We start from the raw sequence: 21,952 nt of genomic DNA, 5'->3' as shown, positions 1-21,952 counted from the left end.
ACAATAAGCTCCATGAAAAAAAATGGCGGCGCAAACATCCTGGGAAAGAAAAACAAGAACAATAGCTGCTCAAACATAAAACATCTCCCGGGAACGGAGACACGGAGAGCGGGAGGGGGGGCGGGAACAAAGACACGGACAGCGGCATGACGAAAAAAGGGGCGGGACTTAAAAAAAGACACAGAAACGCCCCCGAATCGCGTTGTGACGGGGAAAGAGTGATTGACAACCAATCTCTTCCAATGGCTAGCCTCCATTTATGGAGCTAGCCAATGGAAGAGAGAGGCGGGACAAAGCCCCACACTGTACATCAAAAGATTTCGCCTGCGCGAGCACTGCTGCGCAGTGCTACGGCCAGGCGAAGCCTAAAAAGAAGTGCCAAAACAAGCTTACAGATCAATAAAGCATAAACACCTACTTGAGAATAGGACCGGACAATAATACTCACAACGCATGATCTTGAGCTTAATCTGACTCAGATCTTCAGTGGAAACCTCACAAGTTGGTGGAAACTCACCCAACTGCCAAAAAGTGCTAACCAGCCATACCAGTGGTAGAACATGCTGTATATAGATGATAATAACATAAAACAGAGACATTCTAGGAGTCTTCTAATATTCCTTAAAATCTATGTAAAATGGATACATTCTGTTCATGATGTAAGCTCAAAGGAGCATTCCACCCTGTGCCCTGTATTTGCACCCTGGCACAAACCTGCTGCTATCCTGCTATGTAATAGAAGAAACGTCCAATATAGCATAACATAAATTCTGAAGAGTAATGTTTGGTGCATGCTAGCTGCCTAATTGTTGTTTTGGATTGACATGAGTTGCAGTGTGAATGAATTAGTTTCATAGTTGATACAGAAGGCCCTGTATTGGGTGGCTAACACTGGACAGATTATGGAGTAACGTCTCAATTAGTAGTGTACCTCTTCCTCAATATTCTTGTTGTGTGAGAGCTATGCTCTTGTAAAATCCACTTCATTTTCTAATCTTTTGCCTATTTCTTTTTCAGGTCAGAGGCATTCTCCTGCGCTGCAGCGTCACTCCCCTGGAGGACAGCGCCTGTCTCCTGCACCGCAGTGCCAATCTCCTGCCCAGCAACGGAGGTCTCCGGCACCACAGTCCCAGTCTCCTGCCCAGCAAAGAAGGTCTCCGGCACCACAGTGCCAGTCTCCTGTGCAGCAACGCAGGTCTCCAGTGCCCCAGTGTCAATCCCCTGCCCAGCAGCGCAGATCTCCGGCCCCTCTGTGCCATTCGCCTGTCATGCTACGCTGCTCCCCATCTTCGTTCTGCCAGTCGCCCATCCCCCAGCACCGGTCTGCAAGTGGCAGCGACCGCAGCATGTTAGAGCTGGGTTACTCCAAGCCGTCAAGCCACCACATAAAGGCAAGTTTCCAAGGAAGGCGTAGCTACTCGGAGGTGGCGGACGCAGGCCGGTACCAGCAGACACACTCCCTCTGGCTGCAGCCCGATGCCTCAAGCTTACCAAAGCACCCCTCCTACAGTGAGGTTTACATTGAGAGCCAGAGTGACCCTCCGAGCCCCAGGGAGCTCTTCGAGGACAACCTGCCCTTTGACAAGCAATCCTCAGATGATGATGATTGGACGGCTCCGAGCCCCCCTAGCCCTGATGGGGGAGCAATCCGATGTGCCTCATTCTGTGCCGGCTTCCCCATGCCCAGCAACCGAATGGCTGACTCCTACTCCAGGGCCGAGCATGCTCAGTCTTGGCCATCCATCAATGTGAGTGTTCAGGCCAACAACAGCGGGCTAGCTTCTTGTAGCTTTTGTGATTTCTTACTGGTGTTATAACTGGAGGAACGGCTAGCAGCTGGGTGAGGGTTCTGGTGGTCAGTAATGTGATGGGAGGACACTCTCTAAAGTTGTCTAGTGATGTGAGAAAGTGCCTGTCTCTGTTTTACTGTGGCTGGCCCTTACTTTAGAGTGAAGAGTGAAGTATGACATTGTGAGAGCTGGCTTGGAGTAGAATAATTTCTTTAGTCCTTAGTCTTCATCAATCTTTGTGACTTTTGTCCCCTTATCATTTATGCAGGCATGTAGTAATTCTAATCCCATTAAACACTAAGGGTTCCAGAGGTAACCTTAAGTGTCTGTGAAAAACATCCTTATGTATATGATTGGAGTTGAGGAGAAAGGATCTTTTTGGGTTTGGGTAACGGGTCATCAGAGAGGACGGAAGGTTGTCTCTTCTGTAAGAGTTGTCTTGCTACCCTACTGCTTTTTGGGGACTTCTAGTATTTCTTTGAGGTGTTCGATAGGTTTTTGAGTTTATATCTACTGGATGATGAGGAAAAAGGCTCAGATTTGAAAGAGACAAAGTCCAGGGATGTGCATAAAATAGCCTTGCCCCAACTGTTCATCCTCAGGAACAGCTCAATGCGTCCTATAGTTTTTTCAGAGTAGTTTTGACTCCCTCACCCCTTCTTGTATTATCCTCAAGAATCCATAATTTAGAAGTATATTTCATATTGGTCTGATGGAGATTTCAGCTGATTCCACTAGACTGTGGGAATGGTTTCTGTTGGCATGGTTCATTATCTCTGTTTATTGTTTCAGGTGGTGAATTGTCACTCACTTGTGTGATGTAGTCACTGCACATTTATTTGGTGATATAGATAGTAAATAAATATTTTATGGTTTGCTATGGGGTTTTTTCCTCTACAGCTGGCTGTCCACTGTAGGCACCATCACATATATCTGTTTGCCAGAACCCCTTTTAGAGGGCCTGGCCTATTATGGGTCCTGAGTAACTGGGCCAAGTACTACCTCTTCAGCACCTGACTCTCAGTGGTAGTGTGAGTCGAGCAGTCAAAGTGCTTTAGGTGGAGGTAGGTGCAAGGTATGCGAGGCCTCATAACCACCATCACTCCAATCAGGTGATTGTCCAGTCCAATAATGAGCTTTAGTGTAAAATGTAGTATTTATTACAGACACCAACCACAGTACACTAAATAATCTACTCAAAGAAGTCTTTCGAGTGTAACACATTAGCGGTTGTCAGGGCACTTCTTCCACCTGTGGGTGCTATCATTTCCCTCTCTCCTCTTCCATGCTATACTCACCATCTCTGGCAGATTTTCGGAAGTGACCACAGGTTCACCCTCCACTAGCGATGCACATCAAAGTTTGGATTTGGCCTTGAAAGATTTGAGCTTCTAACAAGTCTCACTAGAGCCTACGGCCCTACTTCCACCTTACCACAACCGTAGTCTTCAGAAGAGTCCAGGAGTCTGGGTGTTTTCCTCTCCCCATTAGCACCTCGCACCGCACCCTTCCTATAGTTACCAGGTTTGGTGCCCTGAGTAGGTCACAGACAGCGATGGCTTCCGGGTGCAGTGGCTCAGTCTTCTTTGCAGTTCCCACCAATAAGTCAGTTAAGCAGGGGCGTTCCTTTTAGGCATCTTCTGGACTTGTTCCCGGGTCCCTCTGCTTGTTGCAGGGACTCCTCCAAAACGGCGACGGCCCCAACGGTCCTAGTGGCCTCCTCCTGGCATGCGAGTCACATATATAGTTGGCAGTTCCAATCAGATCAGATCCTCTCGGAGATGGTCCCAAAAGACTCAGTGGTCCCCTCCTAACATGTGGGGGTCAAAGGCATGGACGACGGCGCACAATCTTAGTTGCATGGGAAGACCCCCCAAGAGTATCAGTGGCAATGAGCGACAGCTCTGTCAGTCCCACTGGCTACCTCCTGGCACACGAGGGCCATGGGCAACGGACGTAATGAGATCTGCAACATCTGGCAACGGCAGCAGCTTCATGCCAGCCCGACGTGGTTTGCCAACTTCCCCAAAAGAGTGGATGGCTCGCTCACACTGGTCCCAATTTGACCAGGTATCTCCCACTCAGCTCATCGGGTTTGACCTGCCAGGATCCCCGCCCGGGTGCACTGCTCCTCTTTCCAGGCGCTCTGTTCTGCACAGGGCACTATTGGCAGGTTAGGCAGGCAGAAGGCTGGTGCTCCACGCACATGGCAAGTGGCTGCTGGGTGATGGCTCCTCACCCAGATAAGAGACTGGGGGACCTTGGTCCCCAGCCCTTGTTCCAGCAACATGAAGTCTTGGGGATCTTCCCTCTCCTGGTGAGATGGTGCTTTTAACAAAGTATGGAGCTCATGCTTCCACCTTAATAGGCCAAATTCAGACACATATAACATATAAGTCTGGCCTTTCAAATTTGTGCTGGGTGCGTCAGCTCTTTTGAAGTATTCTCTGCTTTCCACTGCCCGTTGTCAAAGTGACAGTCTGCCACAGCAGGAATGGCTCTAATTCTGAGTAATTCACAACACAGGCCAATGGCGTAACTGGGTAATAACACCTGGCTATCAGCCTTACTGAAGAATGCCCTATAAAGGTTCAAAGGACTAGGCCTTCCTCTCTATCAAGATTCCCTGGTAGTGCCACACATCAGTCCCACTATCTCCAGGACAATTTGCCCAGGTCCCATTGACCGGTAGCTCTTCCTGAAATCAATTAACACATTAATGTGCACGAGGGATACTCTGCTCCTCTCCCTCAAGTGTGTGTATATCCCACCTCCGCCTTCAGGAATGACACAGCAATGCACATCTCCTCCTTCAGAGACCCACCGGCCTCCATGTTATGTACCATCCAGAAGTACACACATGCTGCCAGCATGTACATGCAAGTATACATTTCTGTCCGGCACTACACTCTTTCCATGCAGGTCCAGAGTGAGTTAAGTACATAGCCACAAAACCTTACATGAGTGGGCCAGTAGGCCCCACTCCAAAGACACAGGTAAAAAGACCTGTTCACATCTACTGATTTTACTGAACACAAAATGGGTATGCTGTCACCACCACACTAGTGTAACTTAACTTTAGGTAAGGGCTGTAGCCCTCTTCCTTTACGAGGGTATAGCTTAGTGCGCCCTCCAGGTCTAAGCAGAATGCATTACTGTGAGACAAGCCTTGGTCATGACGCACATGTATGATTCGTGTTCGTCTATGACCAAAAATCAGTACCAGGGATCCAGATATCCATGCAGTTGGGGCACAGAGGTCACAGGTGCACATTCGTCGCCATGCAGGGGCCTTGTCCGTCCCACAATGTGTCTCTACAGAGCAACAGAGCACTGTGCATAAATGGAGGAGGGTTGGGAGACAATTCAAGATAGTGTTACATTGTTAATGTACTGATTATTAAACAGCACTTGTCAGTATAGTTTCACACATTTGCTTTTCATTGAATTAATTTACAGTTAAAGTGTTAGATCTTCATAGTACCTATTAATTTAGTGTAAATCTTAATGTACAATATGCTGTTGATATTGCGTTCGTGTGATGGATGAGATTTTGATGTTGTATTGCAATCATGTAAGTTAAATGGATCAAATATCTGAATGAAGATCAATTGTAATGGAGTTGAGTTTGCAAATTGTAATAGAATGACACTATCAAACGTTAGACTGCATTTCTCAATGCAAATGGCAAACATGCATTAAAAAATCTCTAACAGTTTGGCACACATGCTCTAGGAATGAATGGGAGTAGTGAAAAAACTGGTTAATTCAAGGTAGACTCCAGGTAAGGGTCAAATGAAAGCTCAAGCTCAAACAGGTCCAGGTCTTAAGAAGTGGATAAACTTACATAAAGTGTCTCAGAGTGACACCAAAAACTGCATCAAGCATCAAAGACCTTATAGAGAGTTTAAGCTTGCATTTACTTTTGTATCTGGCTTTAAGTACACCTTGGGTTTGCCAGTGCAAGTGCAGAGCTGCTACTCCTTCGAGCATTCGCGCAGTGGAACTACATGGGCTCGTTTGAGGTATGGCTGAGGCAATAGTCAGAATAGCAACCTGCACCACACGTACCTGCTTCCTAGATACACTAACATATACCTAGACTCAATGACATATCCACATAATGTTAGGAAGAGGCAGCCTTAGGTGCAATAATTACAAATCAAGCTATTAGCAGCTCAAGTCAGGAATATGTAATATGCCTTCGGTCATTTCAAAACTTGCAAACAGTAACAAAAAGGCACTACGATCAGTTCATCTTTATACACAGCTCAGTTTAATGTTATATATAGCACCGATACCAGCTGTCTATAAATCAATGACAATCATTCAAGTCAGTCAACATACACCATTTTTTTGTGGGAGTGTCATATAGCGCAAACTCAACTTGAAGGTATGAGAGCACTTTACATGAGCACCAGCTGCGTTACAGATGGGCACATTGATGTTGTTAGGTATGGGGAGATAAGGTGATTTGCCCAAAATCACAGGATGTTGAGCGTCCCTGCCGAGACTCTAACCCAGTTCCCTGGCTTCCAGGTCGACTGTTCTAGCTGTTCGGTCACATCCTCACAAATGGTAACAAAAGTGTAATACAATCAACTGAGCTACATCACCTTAATCAATTCTAAATGTACAAATTGTAACACAACACACAAAGGTATTAACATCAGTTCAACTTTATTCCAAATCTAATTGACCTGTGTACCCAACTGTGGTAATAGTGAAGCTTTAAACTCATAATGGTGCACCAAACCTTCAAGCACTTCCAAGTTTACAAAACAGTGAAAAAATGCTTTACCGTCAATTCGACTGTATGCACAGCACAGGTAATAGTGAAGCAGAAAGGTATGACAAGCATTTATTTGTTGTATCCACAAGTATCAAACAGTGTACTACTGTCTATACCACTGTATCTCTAACACTGTTAACTAAGCTTTAAATTGCAGACAGATACAACAATCAGTCTGTCACTTCTACATGTGCAAAGAAAGTAAACTACTGTCAGTTTAACAACATAGACAGAACAGATATTAATATTCACATAGCTGCTGGACGAGAGGTGCTTAAGGCACCGGACAGAAGGTTTGTCATACAATACCAGTTTATGAATGGTAGACCTAAGGTGAAGCTGGAATGTAATCTTAGGATAGCATGCTTTGCAGAACTACAGGGTTTCTGGCCCTGTATGGCAAGGAAACTAAAAGAAATGTACTGATCAGGAAAATGTCGAGTGTACAACAAATAGGTCTATAAAAAGACACAGGCCTTCTACCCCTGGATACTCCGAACCAACAACATTTAAGCTTCGAGTCAGCGCAGGTCATAGTAGAGTGGCACGCGCATTTGAGAGAAGAGTCAATGAGGCGTCATTATCTACAGGCTTAAAAAGATGTGCGTGCACCTACTTAAACTGGTGAAAATATACAAAGTACGTGTTTTGATAGTAAAACAACACAAGTCTATGAACACCATAAACAAGTAAAGCACATTCAACCACATGCTATTGGGTCTACTAGCCTGTTTACTCTTCCACAGTTGTCGGCTTCTCCATCTTCCTTTTTGATATACATAAATATGGAAAATGTAATGCCTATCTTAAATATCCCTTTCTATCTTTTTTCATAAAATATATTAAAATCGAATTTTGACACCTAAAAATCTCCTATACCAAACACCCTCTCTCATATTCAATTTTAAAAGGAAAAATACAGAAGTGCCACTCTGGCACAGCCAAATGTTTGAATGTCCAAGAATATATTAGATAGTTAGTTATTCATTATTCAGGTATGAGGAGGATGAATATCTAATCCCTTTCTGTGGCATCTGCTTTATTTTACCTTGAAAATCACATTTTTAAGTATTGTGCTGTCCCTTCCTGTCAGACAGATTTTCAGCATGATCAGCAAATTAATTTCCTTTTTTCCGCTCATATGTATTCCTTCTCATGTTTCTTTTTTTATGTATCTCCTGCGGTAGAACATAATCATAGAAAGACGGAAATACACTATGTATGGTGTGTCGTCTAGATTTTCACATGATAGATTACAGTGGCAATGTCCAGAACCACCATACAAGAGGCTAAAAGAGACATAAGAGTTTTCAATCCAAGTTTAGTCATCTTAGAAAGCAGAAGTACCATTGTGTCCCATTCTTTCATGTTCCTCACTCTGCAAATGTGCCAGGAAAACCACATGTTTGGCTCTGAGCTCCTCTGGACTTTCTGTGGTACCAATAAAGATTCTAATGTACCTTTACCCATTCAACACTTGAGAACATTGATCTGATGATGAGGTCTTCTTCTTTTCTACATCGAGGCACCAAATGCTGTTGAGGGCGTAAATATTAAGGCACTCCCACCTCATTCTGCTTATGACCTCACATATTAATTCACTTGTGACACGTTCAGTGGCATCACTGAAGACATAATACAGTCTTTGTTAGACCATCCTATGGGGTTTGTGGACATGAAGTAGTTCAACATGCTACACCTGTGGCCAATTTTGTGTTCACCTTAGTAGGATTATGTTCTTTAGGAATTCACATGAAGCGCAATTTTCAAGTGGTTTTCAGTCAAATGGTTCATAGGTATACATTTGTCACTGAAAATACACCATCAGACCCTATTGCCAACCCTCTGTAGTTTCGTAAAATACACTACACACATTCTTAACCCCTTAAGCGCTGCCTCGGTGCATTGGCCGACGGCAGCACTACCTCCCCAGTGCTGCGCACGACCATTGAACGTCCATTCAGCACTAGTTCTAATGGACAGCGCAGCACTGGGGAGGAATGTTTAATAGCAGCTATGAGGTTAAGATGGGCACAAAAGCATACAACCTTATAGGTATGCTTAAACCACCAGTGTGTGATAAACCACCTCTAAAGGGGACACCGCTACAGTCGACATAATTTTAAAATCTGCAGTGCCTCACAATCTTCAGCGAAGTTCTGGAAATAAACATCCACACCTCATAAATGGCCCTGCTACATAGAATTTGCAAATAGTACTCTATTGCAACAATTTAACATATGTAAAATCTATTGTCAAGAGGAGCTTTGGCCTTTCTCATAGATTTTCTTTTAAGTTTAAATTTAGGCTTTGGCTTTGTCACAAACTACTTTCAAACAAACTTACCTCTGTAACCCACATCAGGTGCGCTCAGCTCTTACCTTGTTTAACATGGAGTAATGCTTGCACCCAAAATGTAGTGATTTGTAAACAGTGCACCATATACCTTTCAGTATGCACAATCACACTTGCCTCCACAAGTGTATACTCTGTAACTTTATGCTGTGTATGACTATGGTATTATCAGTTATCATCAATGATGTATTTTAACATTTCCTGAGTGATGTTATATATAAGGTCACAGGAGCATGGTGGGGTGCAAGGTTTAGTTAGCTCAATAACTATAACTGGTGAATTTCAGACTTTCTGGTCTGTAAGTTCTGCTCATAATCAGCAGAGGACTCTGATCAATGCTCATGCCTTTAGTTTGTGTTAAATAAATTAAATTCAAGTTCAAATCAAGGTTTTGTTCATTGAGCAAATAAATCTCACGTTCATCTGAAATGTAGATCAGTTGAAGGCCCCAGCGGCGTCTAAAATTGTAGCTGTGTGGGTTTCATTAGTAAAGAGGTAGGGTATACAAAAGACGTCTTTGCCTTTAATCTGTTGCTGTTATTGTAAACCAGTGACTGGAAAACCTCTCACTGAGATGCTTTCCAGCTTAATCGTAAAGCTCCAGAATACTGGTTTACTAGGGCAGTCATATCTCTCATCACGAAAGAAAGAAGGAAGCTTTATGTGAAGTGCAAACATTCATCAAAGTGTGTCTGTCTTTGTGGATCCCTGTTTTTCTCTTCCCCTCTTCTGTCTTGGTTCCCCTGAAAATAACATTCATAACAATGTCCTTTATGTCACATGGAAAGCTCAACTTATTGATATTCTACTGTCCTTGTCTGGTCCAAATTACAACAAGACTCCTTCCAGTTTAATAGAAAATGATTACCAGCCATGGGCCTTGTGAATCCAATGAGCAATACACATTACAAGCATAAGTAAGTCTTTATGTGCTGCATTGTGACACGCAATAGAGATGTCCTATTGTCCAGCATGACATTAGGATTTTAAAATATATATTAAAAGATTCAATAACTACTTTATCCAAACCGATTTTAAACAGTGTAAAATATTCTAAGAGACCTGCCTACATATCTGTGCATTATGGAAATATAAATACATAAGTAAATAACATTTTTAATTGTGTTTAGTGGTGATTTTTTTGGGTACTAAAGATGTCTCTGATAAAGATGCAAGAATGCTTCATAGTGAGCCTACGTACAATTCAGACTTTACCGATTTTTTAAAACTTTCCAAGTTAAGGAGCCTAAAGCTTCAGTAAGATCCTTAATGCCTTTCCTTCTCACACAGCTAGAACTGGCAATGGAAACTTTTGTTTTACATACTACTGTCAGGTTCGGAATGCGTAGCCAGGAGAGGAAGTACAAGACATCTGAACTCAACCTGTCTATTGTCTAACTTGCTACAATGAACTAGGCAGTGAGATTGAAGCTTTCTGTATGAAGGACTTATTTTACCTCTTTCAATGAGGGTCGAAGATGGATCGATACGTTTGGGAAATAAAGTTTTTGATTTATCTACCACAATTCACTATAACAAATCTCTTCAGGATTCAATAGCCTTCTTTGCTGAAGCAGAATTTTCAAATGACTTAAGGAGGGTAGGATTGTCTGGCCACACCATCAGTTCCACGAAACGTATGATGTATGTCTGCGTTCATTATTGCAGCAAAATGGCTGTGCGTCTCCAGAGTGAAGCCCAGATAGCATCAGATTTTTGATCTTCCTTTTCTGTTTGGTTAATATTTGGGTGGTGTGCTGCTCTTGAACTACCAAAGGTGGTACTGTAAAGACGATTGGTCTGGAAAATAAAAAGTAATACAACAATTAGTCTCTAATAATTGACCCAGGGCAGAGGGGCCTAGCAATACTGATTTCAACATCCTCTGGATACAGACCACATTGTAACAGCAGCACTTACATCGCTCATTTAGTACATCTCACTCACCACAGATAGAAAGGTAAACACGGCCTACTCGTGGCCTCATAAATAAATATTACAATATTATTAAGACTATTTATACACATTTTATTTGCGAGATAACTGTGTGCCACAGACACAATAGTACATGTGAAATAGGATATTCATGAAAAAAGTGTTGCAAAATATTTGGCAATGTTGTAGTTGTGCAAAATACTTGTGTATGAATTGAACAGCCTATGATAGAGAAGGGAAAATGGCTTACTTATAATCCTATTTCTGCATCATGGGTATCTTTTTTTAATTCATGAGTAAATGTATGTATACTTGTAAAGCGCACTATCACCTGACAGGCATCTTGGCGCTGTAAACCGCTGTGGAACCCGTCCTGGCTTTCCCTGTGAGATGCTCCCTACTGGGCACCCCCAAGGTGAAACCAGGCATCCCAGCGCTTTAGGGCCGTTGTGGAAATTAAGCAAGCTATTGCCCAGAGTTGCAGAGTGGGGACCCATGATTAGAATAGGCACAGAGGCGAGAATTATCGAGTCCGTGGACATTGAGCCCAAGACCCTGCCGCATCAGGAATTGAACCCTGGTCCCGGCCAGACCTCTGCATCAGGGTCTGCCGCTCTAACCATTGAGCCACACTTCTCCAGAGTGAATCTTCCATATAAATCAGGGCAGTAGTTGAGACCTTCCCATTAAAATGACTGACCTCACTGACACTGTACTGCACGATGAGCCTTTTGAGTACTTAGTTTCCCTATAGTGACATTGTCAAAAATCCCCTCGCGTAGTATGGGGTTGCCTCCATTTCCTGCATTTTCATTTAAGAATTTAGAAGAAAGGGGAGCTTTTCAACCTTTTGCTTCTATTTTTTTTCCAATTAACAAAATGAAAATATTGTAATTTAGATACCTAAAAATTAAAAATAAGATAAGATGGTTTTCTCTTTTAAAAAGGTATGTTTTAAATTCAGATGGGAAACTAAGTTAAATCAGGTTTTCATTCCCTCTGTTGGTATTGTGGTTACTACTGAAATCCAAAAAAGGTAGAGATGAGATTGAACTGGTACGATAGACCAGATGCAAACGCCATAACATTAGAATAGTACACAATATTGTTGAGATTTGATTGGTGTGTGTTTGACAAGACTCTAAGGTTGTGTTGGGACTGGGTGAGTGTGTGGGACCGCAGATCAACCTTTTATTAAGATGAGATAGATGTGTTCAACCAGACGAAAAGAAGGTGTTGAGATTGTTTGTTGAATTGTTTCAGAGGGCAGGAGTATTGAGACTGAGTTGGTGTATATGGGACCCGAATTTAATGCGATGTCTAGACCACTCCGTTCTTACGTGTGGGACGAGGATTAAGGATAGCGTTCAGTTGGGTTGTGGTGAAGACCAGTTTTTTTGTGGTTTGTAGCGGAGGGGCTGGTTGACTGAACCTCTATGGTTGCATTTAACACCACCATTGATAAAACCTTTTCCCTTTGTCTCTCTCTCTCTCTCTCTCTCTCTCTCTCTCCCTCATACAGCTACTGATGGAGACGGTAGATTCTGACATCCGCAGCTGCCCACTCTGCCAGCTGGCCTTCCCTGTGGGCTACCCAGATGATGCCTTGATAAAACATATAGATTCCCACTTGGAGAATAGTAAGATTTGAGCCTTCGTCCCCGTGGCTTCCATCGCGGACTAGCCCCCTCTGGATGCTGCATGAACTGTCCTGAGCTTCTGCTCTTTAAATACCTCTAGTCTTCGGTAGCTACAGGAAAGGAAGAAAAATCACGTACTGCGTCTTCCCTTTCCACCTTCCTGTTTGTTTCACAATTTGTTCTCCCTTGCAGACTCCTTCCTACGCATAGTAACAGAACTTCCCAGAGACGTGTGAAGAGATTGAGACGTGCCTGCTTGTCAAGTATAGCATTATGGACCAGAAAAGATACCAGACCAGTACTGCTACAAGGGAGAACGTTGTGCTGCGACTCCTTTAATAGAGATGCACTGCTCTTCTCTTCTTGCCAGCCACTTCTCTGCCTGTCCCCAAATAAAGTCCAGCTTCTTTATTTATTAGAAAGCTGATTTATGCTGGTCATTTGGATTGAACCTCAACCGTCCAGACGGACAACCCATTGATGACTGACTTGCAGCGAAAAACGAACCTGCCTTGTTGCCTCTACTACTGCAGATATATGTCCTGCACAAATGAACGCAAGGAGAGATTTGCCAGTATGTGCGATCAGGTGTTTCTCTTTCTGCAGCACTACAGACTCTGATAAGCTGTAAGTTAAAGGATATTAACACACTATAGTGGCAGCTCTACTGTGCATTAAAGAACAAATCCTATCCTGCTGCCACTGCCAGGAAAGAGCCATACTGTAGGCATCTTACACTATGTAATACAACAGGATAGGCGGGATATGTGCTTCTTCGATTGTATTTATTCCACACATGTCTCTCCTACCGACCATGGTCCTGTACACCGCAGACATGACACTCAAGCCTCAAGCTCCACCCCTTTCCTTCTGAGTTGGGGAAGGCTTATCTTCCGGTATATGTTCACAAGACTCATGAGAGGTTGGCATGGGGCTGTAGCCTCGTACCGACAGCTGCTACACCTTTTGGAACATTCAGCCCCTCATGTTGAACGTTTTTCCCACTTATGCGTGTTTATAATGCACGTTCACATTTTGCAGAAAACAAAAGTCTAAGTGTCACACGGGTAAAGTGTCTTAAGCACACGTCGTTTTTGTGCCGCATGGGGAATGTGTAAAAAGAGTCCTAATACAGTGTGTCATAGGAACAACAATTCATAACAACAGTGAAAGCGATGATATTCTCACTCAAAATGCTATTCCAGGATTTTACTTATTGGACGTTTTGAAGTACTGGGCAGCACTGTGTTTTTAAGCAGGGTTTACATCCTTTTCGCCTCATTATGTATTTCAGGTCCGGTTCCCATCTGTAGAGTCCAGTAGTCAGTATCCTCTTGTCTTGGAGCCAGTATGAAATGATTTGCGATCTCTGTGCAGTCCCAAGTGGGAGGAATCCTCATTTATCCAAAATGCTGTTCTCACACAGGCTGCTGAGCAGAACACTTGGTGTGCATAAAAGATAAAAGCTCTCACTACTGAAGGTGCCCACTGCCGAGGGTGCATTAGCGTGGCTGTATGAGGGATGGTTGCATAGCTCTGGGCATATACCACAACCTTGAACTGCTCACCTACAATGGTGCACTGGCTGACCTTGCATGGTTCCACCATGTGGGATAAATTTGCACATCACATGAGGGCACCTTGCACTGACCCAGACATGTGGACCAAGTTACCACTGCTCTACTTTTTGCTAAACATGACCGCTGGAACATGATCGCTGGATCGATCAATGGAAGGCTTCCAGTCGCACCAAATCTCAAGCAAGTCTCTAGAACTCACCATTCCATGTTCCCTGGTTCAGTGCCCACACCAGGGCACCCTACCCATGGATGTTTCCTTTAAGAAATATGGAAACCAAAAATCTGGATTTTATGTTAAATTGTAGGTTTTCTTAGATTTTGTTTAAGTTATTCCCTTAATCTAATGCTTGTAACCTGTATATGGCTAAAGCTTTGGGTGTCCAAGAGCCTGTCAATTGTTAGTTTTGTGGGATCATATTACAGCAGTTGTAATACTTAAAAATAGGAAACCTCCCTGTCCTCCTCATAGTTCTGTCTCATTTTACGGCATGAGTGGTAATAGGGGATCTGTTGCTACCCTCTTTCATTCCTCAATCTTAAACCTTCAAAAGATTCAAGACCTTAGTGCTGGCCCAGGTCACTTTCATACACTGATGGAACCAAAGCATAGAGGAAACACAGTTTCACCCACAGACCTTCATTGAAGCGTAAGTACGAATGTACCACTGGACTACTGAGAGTAGCCAAATGGGATAGTCAAAAACAGTGTGCATTTCTGAACAAAGGCAGACTGCCCTAAGCATTTAGGTTCCTGGACAGTTTTCCCAAACCCCAGAAAGTTACTACTGAGGAGAAATGATGCTCTTTGAAGAAAAGAAACGCTATGCAGCAATATGTTGGTTTGTGTGCATGTTTGCGGTCCAAAGATCGTAGTTTTGATTTGAGTTGTAGGTTCTGAGAAATAAATGATTGGTAGGAGAGTAATGGGAGCTGCTACTGATCACCCCTGCACTCTTGCACTTTTCTCTTTTTCCCCCTTCCGTGGTAGAAGGGTCCCTTGGACCAAACACCTTATACACAATTTGATTTCTTCACCCCTTCCTCATTTTCCATACACTTTTCCCTGCCCTGCTCTGCTGATGCACTTTGTCATTAAGTAATCAGAGTCTTCGGAACCTGCAAGTCTGTGATTTGGATGGAGGAGACGGCTATTGAGAGTTTCAAAACCAGTTCTTCCAAGGTGAGTTCAGTATACTAGAGGTTACGTGGGTGGAGTTGTAGGGTTCATGGATGGGTGGAGTTTAGGGCTGGTGAGAGTTTTTAAGGTTCTGTGATGGGTTGATGTAGGGGTTATGAAGATTTTTAGGGTTCGAGATTGGATGGAGTGTAGGATGGTGAGGGGTTTTCAGTGTTCAGGGATGGATGGAGTTTAGATGTAGAAAGGGGTTTTCAGTGTTCAGGGATGGATGGAGTTTAGATGTAGAAAGGGGTTTTCAGTGTTCAGGGATGGATGGAGTTTAGATGTAGAAAGGGGTTTTCAGTGTTCAGGGATGGATGGAGTTTAGATGTAGAAAGGGGTTTTCAGTGTTCAGGGATGGGTGGAGTTTGGGTGTGGTGAGGGGTTAGAAGCTGTCAGGATGAGTGGGATTTAGCTGCAAAAAGGGGGTTTTATGGTACAGGACTCGGGGAGAGTAGAAGCAGAAAGGGTTTTAGTTTTCAGGGATGGGTGTAGTTTACGTGTAGTGAGGGGCTTTAAGGTTTCTGGGATAGGTGGAGTTTAGAGGTAGAACGCTTTTAGGAATAGGTGTTGTTTAGGTGTGATGAGTGATTTTTAGGGACAGAGTTTGATGGTGTTTATGGGTTATGAGGGGTTAGCGAATTAAAAGCGTCCGAAGTAATGGTTTGACAATGCAAAAAAAGAAATCTGAATTAACGCCTAAAGTAAAGCACGGAAATAAATACCTCTGACAAACCTATTCTGAAAGTAAGAGCTGTAACCATTGTATTTACACTTAAAAAAACATGAAAAAGTCAATTTCGAACAAAAAGACATTCTATGAATTGATTTCGATGCCATTCATTCTGAAAATGTCCATTAAACAGTGTAGGTGAAGTGGTTTCTCAGTAATGTTATTCCATGGAATTGCTTTTCTATGAATTCACCTACAACTGTTATAGCAATGATAGCTAGGCCTCAAGGATTGGTGTTCAGGGTGATTCTTCCTGTTATGATTTCTCTTGACATATGCCAGCAGGTAACTCCAGTTCTCACTATCTGCCAGGAACGTGCATAATTCTGCGAGGATCCCTCCTTGATCTACTTAGAATACTGCTTGCCAAATGTGGAATTAAGAAACATCAATATGCTGAACGGCTGCCTGCCCATCATCCATGCTTGGATGTTAAGGCCCTACTGAATACCAAATCCTATCAAGACTGAATTCATACTTATTGCAAAAAATATCAATCAAGTCAAAATCAAGGACAGGTTTTTTAGCCAGAAATTGGATAGATTCACAACTTCGCTTATAGCAGACAAAAAAACAAATTGAGTATAACATTGACTCCAACCTCTCCTTCAAAGCCCACATTATTAGAAAGTTTCTACAGACCAGTATCAGCATTCAGTTACATGCAAAGTCAAGCCATTGCTTCCCAAAATCAGCTTTGAACAACATTCCAAATGTGGTTCTCTCAATGTATATGGCGGCATTGCTCTATCTATGTCATTGACTTCACTAAAGCGCTTCTTCCCAATTTTGGATGTCTCATGAAAGAAATGAAGAAATGCCATTACATCTCCCTCACTCTGAAGCTTACTCTAGCTTATCCTCCAAGTTTGCATTATCTTCAAGAACGCTCCTAGAGGATATGCAGAGCGACAGCCACACAATATCTTTCAACCTAAACATGTCCAGTTATAGAGAGATCTGGAGTATATGGTTTCTATAAGCTTTGTTGCAGGCAACTCACACATTAAAAATTCTTCTCCCCATGCTATTGAAGACCCCAGAAGTATATCCTATATGTTAGGATGTCCCTGCTGTAGTTAAAGTTGCTGTTCAAGCAAGACTCTTGACAGGGTTTCAACATATTGGGTTGAGCACTCTTTTTTTTCTTTTTTTCATTTAGCTTTGCGTTCTTTTTAGATGTTTGGCTTTGAGTTTCATAGTGTGGTTAATGACTTGATCTAAATGGAGAACTACATGTCACGTGTATTCAGCATTTACTTTTTAACTTGTACTCATTGCTTAACATTTTGTTTCCGTAAGGGGCTCGTGGGTAGGTAGATCAGTTTGGAGAGCTGCACCATTTTTGTGGGGTGCTTCTTGGCTGTGTAACTAAAACAGATGGCAGATAAATTGTCGGAACCACACCCCTGGCAAGATACTGGGATGTCAGCTGCTCATGTGACCGTGGGAGATTGTTAACATACACTACCCTATCCCCTTGTACTACCCACTCACCTCTCTCTATTGGAACTTCCTTTCTGATATCAAACTCAGAGCCTCAATAAGACAAGAGAAGAACTAATTTTGCTTTGGGAACCTTTGAAATCCTTTGCTTCCACTACCCTTTTCTATGGAAAGTCAGACCCTGTGAATTTGTAGGGATCACTATTGTCTAGACAGCGACCGAGCTGAAAATCTAAACAAGAAAGAAGAAAAATTGCTTAATCCATTTTGCGATAAAATTCAGGTTTGAAAGTTCTTTAAAGTACGTGTTTATAGAACCCTACTTCGATATGTACTCAACACCCTCTGTGCCTGTTCTGTCAGCATTCACTAGGTCGAATTATGCTGTGCCCCACAATGCCAGCTCAATCTCAGAATTCACTTTGCCACCGCTTAAAGTCTGCCTAGTTCTTCTGTGATTCTTAGAAAATAAAAACACTATCAAAAATGTTGTGCATGGCCAGAGCTTTACATTTACTCTTTTTATACCAGTCTGGGTTCCGATAGATACTCGGCTTCTTTGCGCTCTATATTTTGTTGAACTAGCATCCATCAGTTGTTCATTGAGCACCGATATACAATTGTATCCATATGTAGCACTGGGCATTGTGACTCTCATTACTGTCATTGTGAAGGTGCAAACTTGTGGATGACCTCCTGCAATTATGAACTAGAGAAATTTATCCCGTCCAAGTCACCTTTTGCTTGGCATCCTGGCAAAGTCCATACATGCTAAGTTAATACTCCTTGAGTCCTAGAGATCTTTCCATTCAGGGAATGTACATGCCTATTAACTACCCCTTTCCCTACTTAGTGTCTGGGTAAAGTACATGCCTAGTGAGCTACCCATTGCTGGGTCTTCTGTGGAGTCCATGCCTGCTAAATCACTGCATGCTTGGCATTCTGATAATGTTTGCCAGTTAAGCCCTTGGTTGCCATCTTGTGAGAGTTCATGCCTCCTATTTAACAGCTTGCTTAGCATCATCTAAAAGCCTCTCTAAAGTATGTCTCAGGTTATACATTGATGCAGGTGTATCAAATTCATGCAAGATCTAGTTGGAGAGAAGTAAAGTCCTGCATACAATTCAAGTTATTCTCGTTTTGTAAGCCCAGTCCTCATTTGTGAGGGAGCCCATCAGTGTCTTCCCATCATACTCCTGTGGCCTAGGCCCCCAGGTTATCCAAGCAGTGCTCGTCTTCCCTGTAGCTCGGTCTGCCCTTGTCTGTACGGGTACAGTATCCATGCAGAATGGGATTGTGTCCAACTGTTTGTTCTCTTTGGTGAGATCCAGTACTTTGTGAACAAATTCAGACAAATTAAAAGTAATAAAGGATGAAATGTTTTCTTGGCTGAACTTTCTGTTGTGTCTGTCAGTGTGTGTTGATAGAGGAGGGGGGCAATGGTAAGGGAAGAAGATTTTCTGTCCTGGAACACATTTTTTATTGATATGTGAGTAAATATTTTAAAATGTCCTGCATTATGGCTCCTGAATGTGATGTGCATCAGCAAAAACGTAATATATTTCTGAGGTTTATCAAAGTGACACTAAAGAATGCAGTAACACTGCAGAATGCAGCATTTTGATGATTTTGCTACCACATGCAGCTCTGTTAGCACTAAAACCATGTTTGCAATGACTAAATGTAGCCAGGGTGTTGTTCATTTAATCCAAAATTAAGCCTGTCCCAAAAGCTTGTAATAAGAAGACGTAAGCATGAAGAAGTAGTCAGCCCATTTTTGCTGTCAGTTTGTCTGCCTGACTGAGGATGGTAACAGATTTAATTGTCAGTAATGATTACTAAAGTTTTAGAAGATGTATAACAAAAACGTAAGGAAAACTGAGCACTCCATTAAGTTTGTGGCAGGCTACTGCTTTAGATGCAGGAGGCTGAGGATAAAAATTCCTGCCAACTCGAACACCAACAGATGTTTGTGCTCTGAAATGGACACATTTCTTGAACAGATCTATTCCTACCCTATTGACTCTTACTGCATCACTTGTAGAAAGCTATGTTAAAGTAATAGTAATGTTATGCCAAGTTTGGGATGGGGTAACTATTGGGTCCAGTAATCAAATTGAGTAGTTTATGCCTAGGACAACTGCCTGGGATTAATTGCATTGAGAGCTAGGCCTAATGTACGATTTAGCATCTGCTGCATTTCCAGGCCACAGAAAACATATCTTTATAAAAGGTGTGCTGTTGTTCATGCCCCTCAACAAGGTACAGTTGTGACACTGAGTAATTTGCATTGTAACACTTTACGGGCATACGAATGGCTACACAATGGGCCCGTGTGTATTCCTCCGTGATGCAGGTACTTCTGAATACAAAGGCATGTAAGTTTGACATTCTCAATGTGAGATCAATCTATGTTGTTTATGGACACAAATGTTAACCAACCCAACTTTTTCAAAACATTTCTCCGTAACACATGTGACTGTAGATCAGAGGTCTTCTAAGTGTGGGGCGCGACCCCCAGGGGGGCCGTGGAGTAAAGGGAAGGGGGTCGAGCATTCCCGGTCATACTTTTGACCAGGCCCATACAACTACAAGGGATTCAGCCCCCCTCCTCCCCTGTAGTGTGTCTCAGCTCGAGCTGTAGTGGGCTCCGTTGGGCTGTGTCTGCAGTCTTATCTCTAGCACAGCACGGCAAACCAGCAAAGAACTTGTTTATAACCACATTACTCTAAGGGTGCATTTGGACGTAAAGAATGTATGCAAATTATTAGACTCATTTCTTTTGCAAACTTCAGTGCTGTTTTTACGGCCTTGCATTCTTTCAAAGTTGGTAGACTGAGCGCCATTAAATTGGTAATAGTAACAGCTGTCATTTAACTCACTTAGAAACGGCTGCAGTGTGGCACGAAGTGCTATAAAAGGCTATGTAAATTCTACTAAAATCACCTGGGTGCTTGAAGAGCTACAGGATCACGGACCTAAATATTTGGTGGCTGGGGAAGAGAATTAGGAATCAGTCTATATATCAGTACACTAAACTTGCATTATATACTTGCCTTGGAGCACTTTAAAATGACTGAATACCAGTGGCCACAAGACTGCGCGAACTTAAAGTAATTGAGAAGGCTATAGCAGTGGGTCTGCCAGACAAATAAGGGGAGTTAATATGATTGAATACACTTCTTGGAACAATTAGGTTGGCGTATACATGGTCGTGCTGCGATATGACAGTATATTAGCTTCTGTCAGTGTGACTCTAATGATTTGTCTCACGGTGTGCAGTGAGCTTGAACTCATCTTGATGCATGGATGTCGGCTGTGGAAACACCTATGTTAGAAATGTGGTTTGTGATTGGCTAGGGTATGTTCCTAAGCCAGGTAGAACCCACCACTCTAGTCAGGACAGGTAAATCACACACCAAAGATAACCCTTGCTCATCCCCTTGGTAGCTTTGCAGTAGCATTAGGCTTATCCCAGAGGCAATGTGTGAAACACAAGAAATGCACCACAAAAGAGACTCCACACAGATTATATGAAAATATATAGTGTATATTGTTAAAGACCATCACAATATGAACCAACACTTACTTTGCCAACCAGGCAATGGTCACATTTTACAGTGAGTGCATATTATGCAGTCCTTGAACTAGTAGTCGTTATCCTGTCCGTGCAAGGTAAAAACGACTTGTCCAAATAATTAATGAAAGAGTGCAAGGTACAAAAAGAAGACAAAATTGCCCCTTAAACACCATTCCTAAAGAGAAAGAGAAACAACAAGTAGGACAAAACATGATTAGAGGCGTGCCTCCTGCCTCACATTTCGCTAAAGTACAGTTTGACCACAAGCGCCTACTAAAACCCACCATGTAGGGTCCTATCAGCTTCATCCATCCATTGGTGTCTGCCAAAATTTACAACGCACAATCAAGAAAACAAGGGTCCATTATAATGCAAAAACAAGGAGTGGCATAGCCAATAGGTCTCGCCTTTGGAACCTTATTAGTGTTTAGCCATGCAACACTTGATTTTGTTGCACTAAGGATATAGTGCTGGCTGTATTACTAAACACTGATAAGGTTCCAAAGGCGAGAGCTATTGGCTATGCCAATGCTTGTTTCCATTTGTAGTGCGCTACTGTTACCAAAAGGTGTCCAGGGGCTAATAGCCATCTGCTGCCTGAAGGCAAATGAGAAACACACAAAAGGGGAAGGAGAACCAGCCAAAGCTGGTGACCTACAGAGCATAGAGCCAGGTTTTTGTATCTTCCTAAAGGATAATAGATTCTTGGTGGAGCGAAGCAAAGGAGGGTGCACGTTCCATAACTGTGCGGCCTGCACCAAAACAGCAAGACAGACAATTTGTGCCTTCCTGAATTAGGGAACAATAGGCAGAGTGGCACAGGCCAAAAGGAGCATACGGGTCCAACCAGTGTGCTCGGTGAGGAGAGATGAGAGGATGAGAAGGTACAGCAAGGAAGTGAGAGAACTTGATTGGAGAGGCCAG

At 42.8% G+C, this 21,952-nt stretch overlaps 1 protein-coding gene across 3 annotated transcripts in view; it reads left to right on the top strand.

The window, feature by feature from the left end:
- The window catches only part of TBKBP1 (TBK1 binding protein 1), a 368,191-nt gene extending 349,365 nt beyond the window's left edge, over positions 1-18,826 (top strand). For all 3 annotated transcript variants that reach the window (XM_086924306.1, XM_086924304.1, XM_086924305.1), the window contains exons 9-10: positions 1,018-1,748; positions 12,395-18,826. In XM_086924306.1, coding sequence (XP_086780432.1) covers positions 1,018-1,748; positions 12,395-12,523 — 860 coding nt within the window. In that variant the 3' untranslated portion in view covers positions 12,524-18,826. The remainder of the gene's footprint in view (positions 1-1,017; positions 1,749-12,394) is intronic.
- Positions 18,827-21,952: the final 3,126 nt, after the last annotated feature.

The sequence above is a fragment of the Lissotriton vulgaris genome, chromosome 5 (assembly GCF_964263255.1).
Source record: "Lissotriton vulgaris chromosome 5, aLisVul1.2, whole genome shotgun sequence".
NCBI classification, from domain to species: Eukaryota; Metazoa; Chordata; class Amphibia; order Caudata; family Salamandridae; genus Lissotriton; species Lissotriton vulgaris.
Note: the sequence above shows the minus strand (reverse complement) of the source record. Positions and strands in the feature narration are given on the sequence as shown.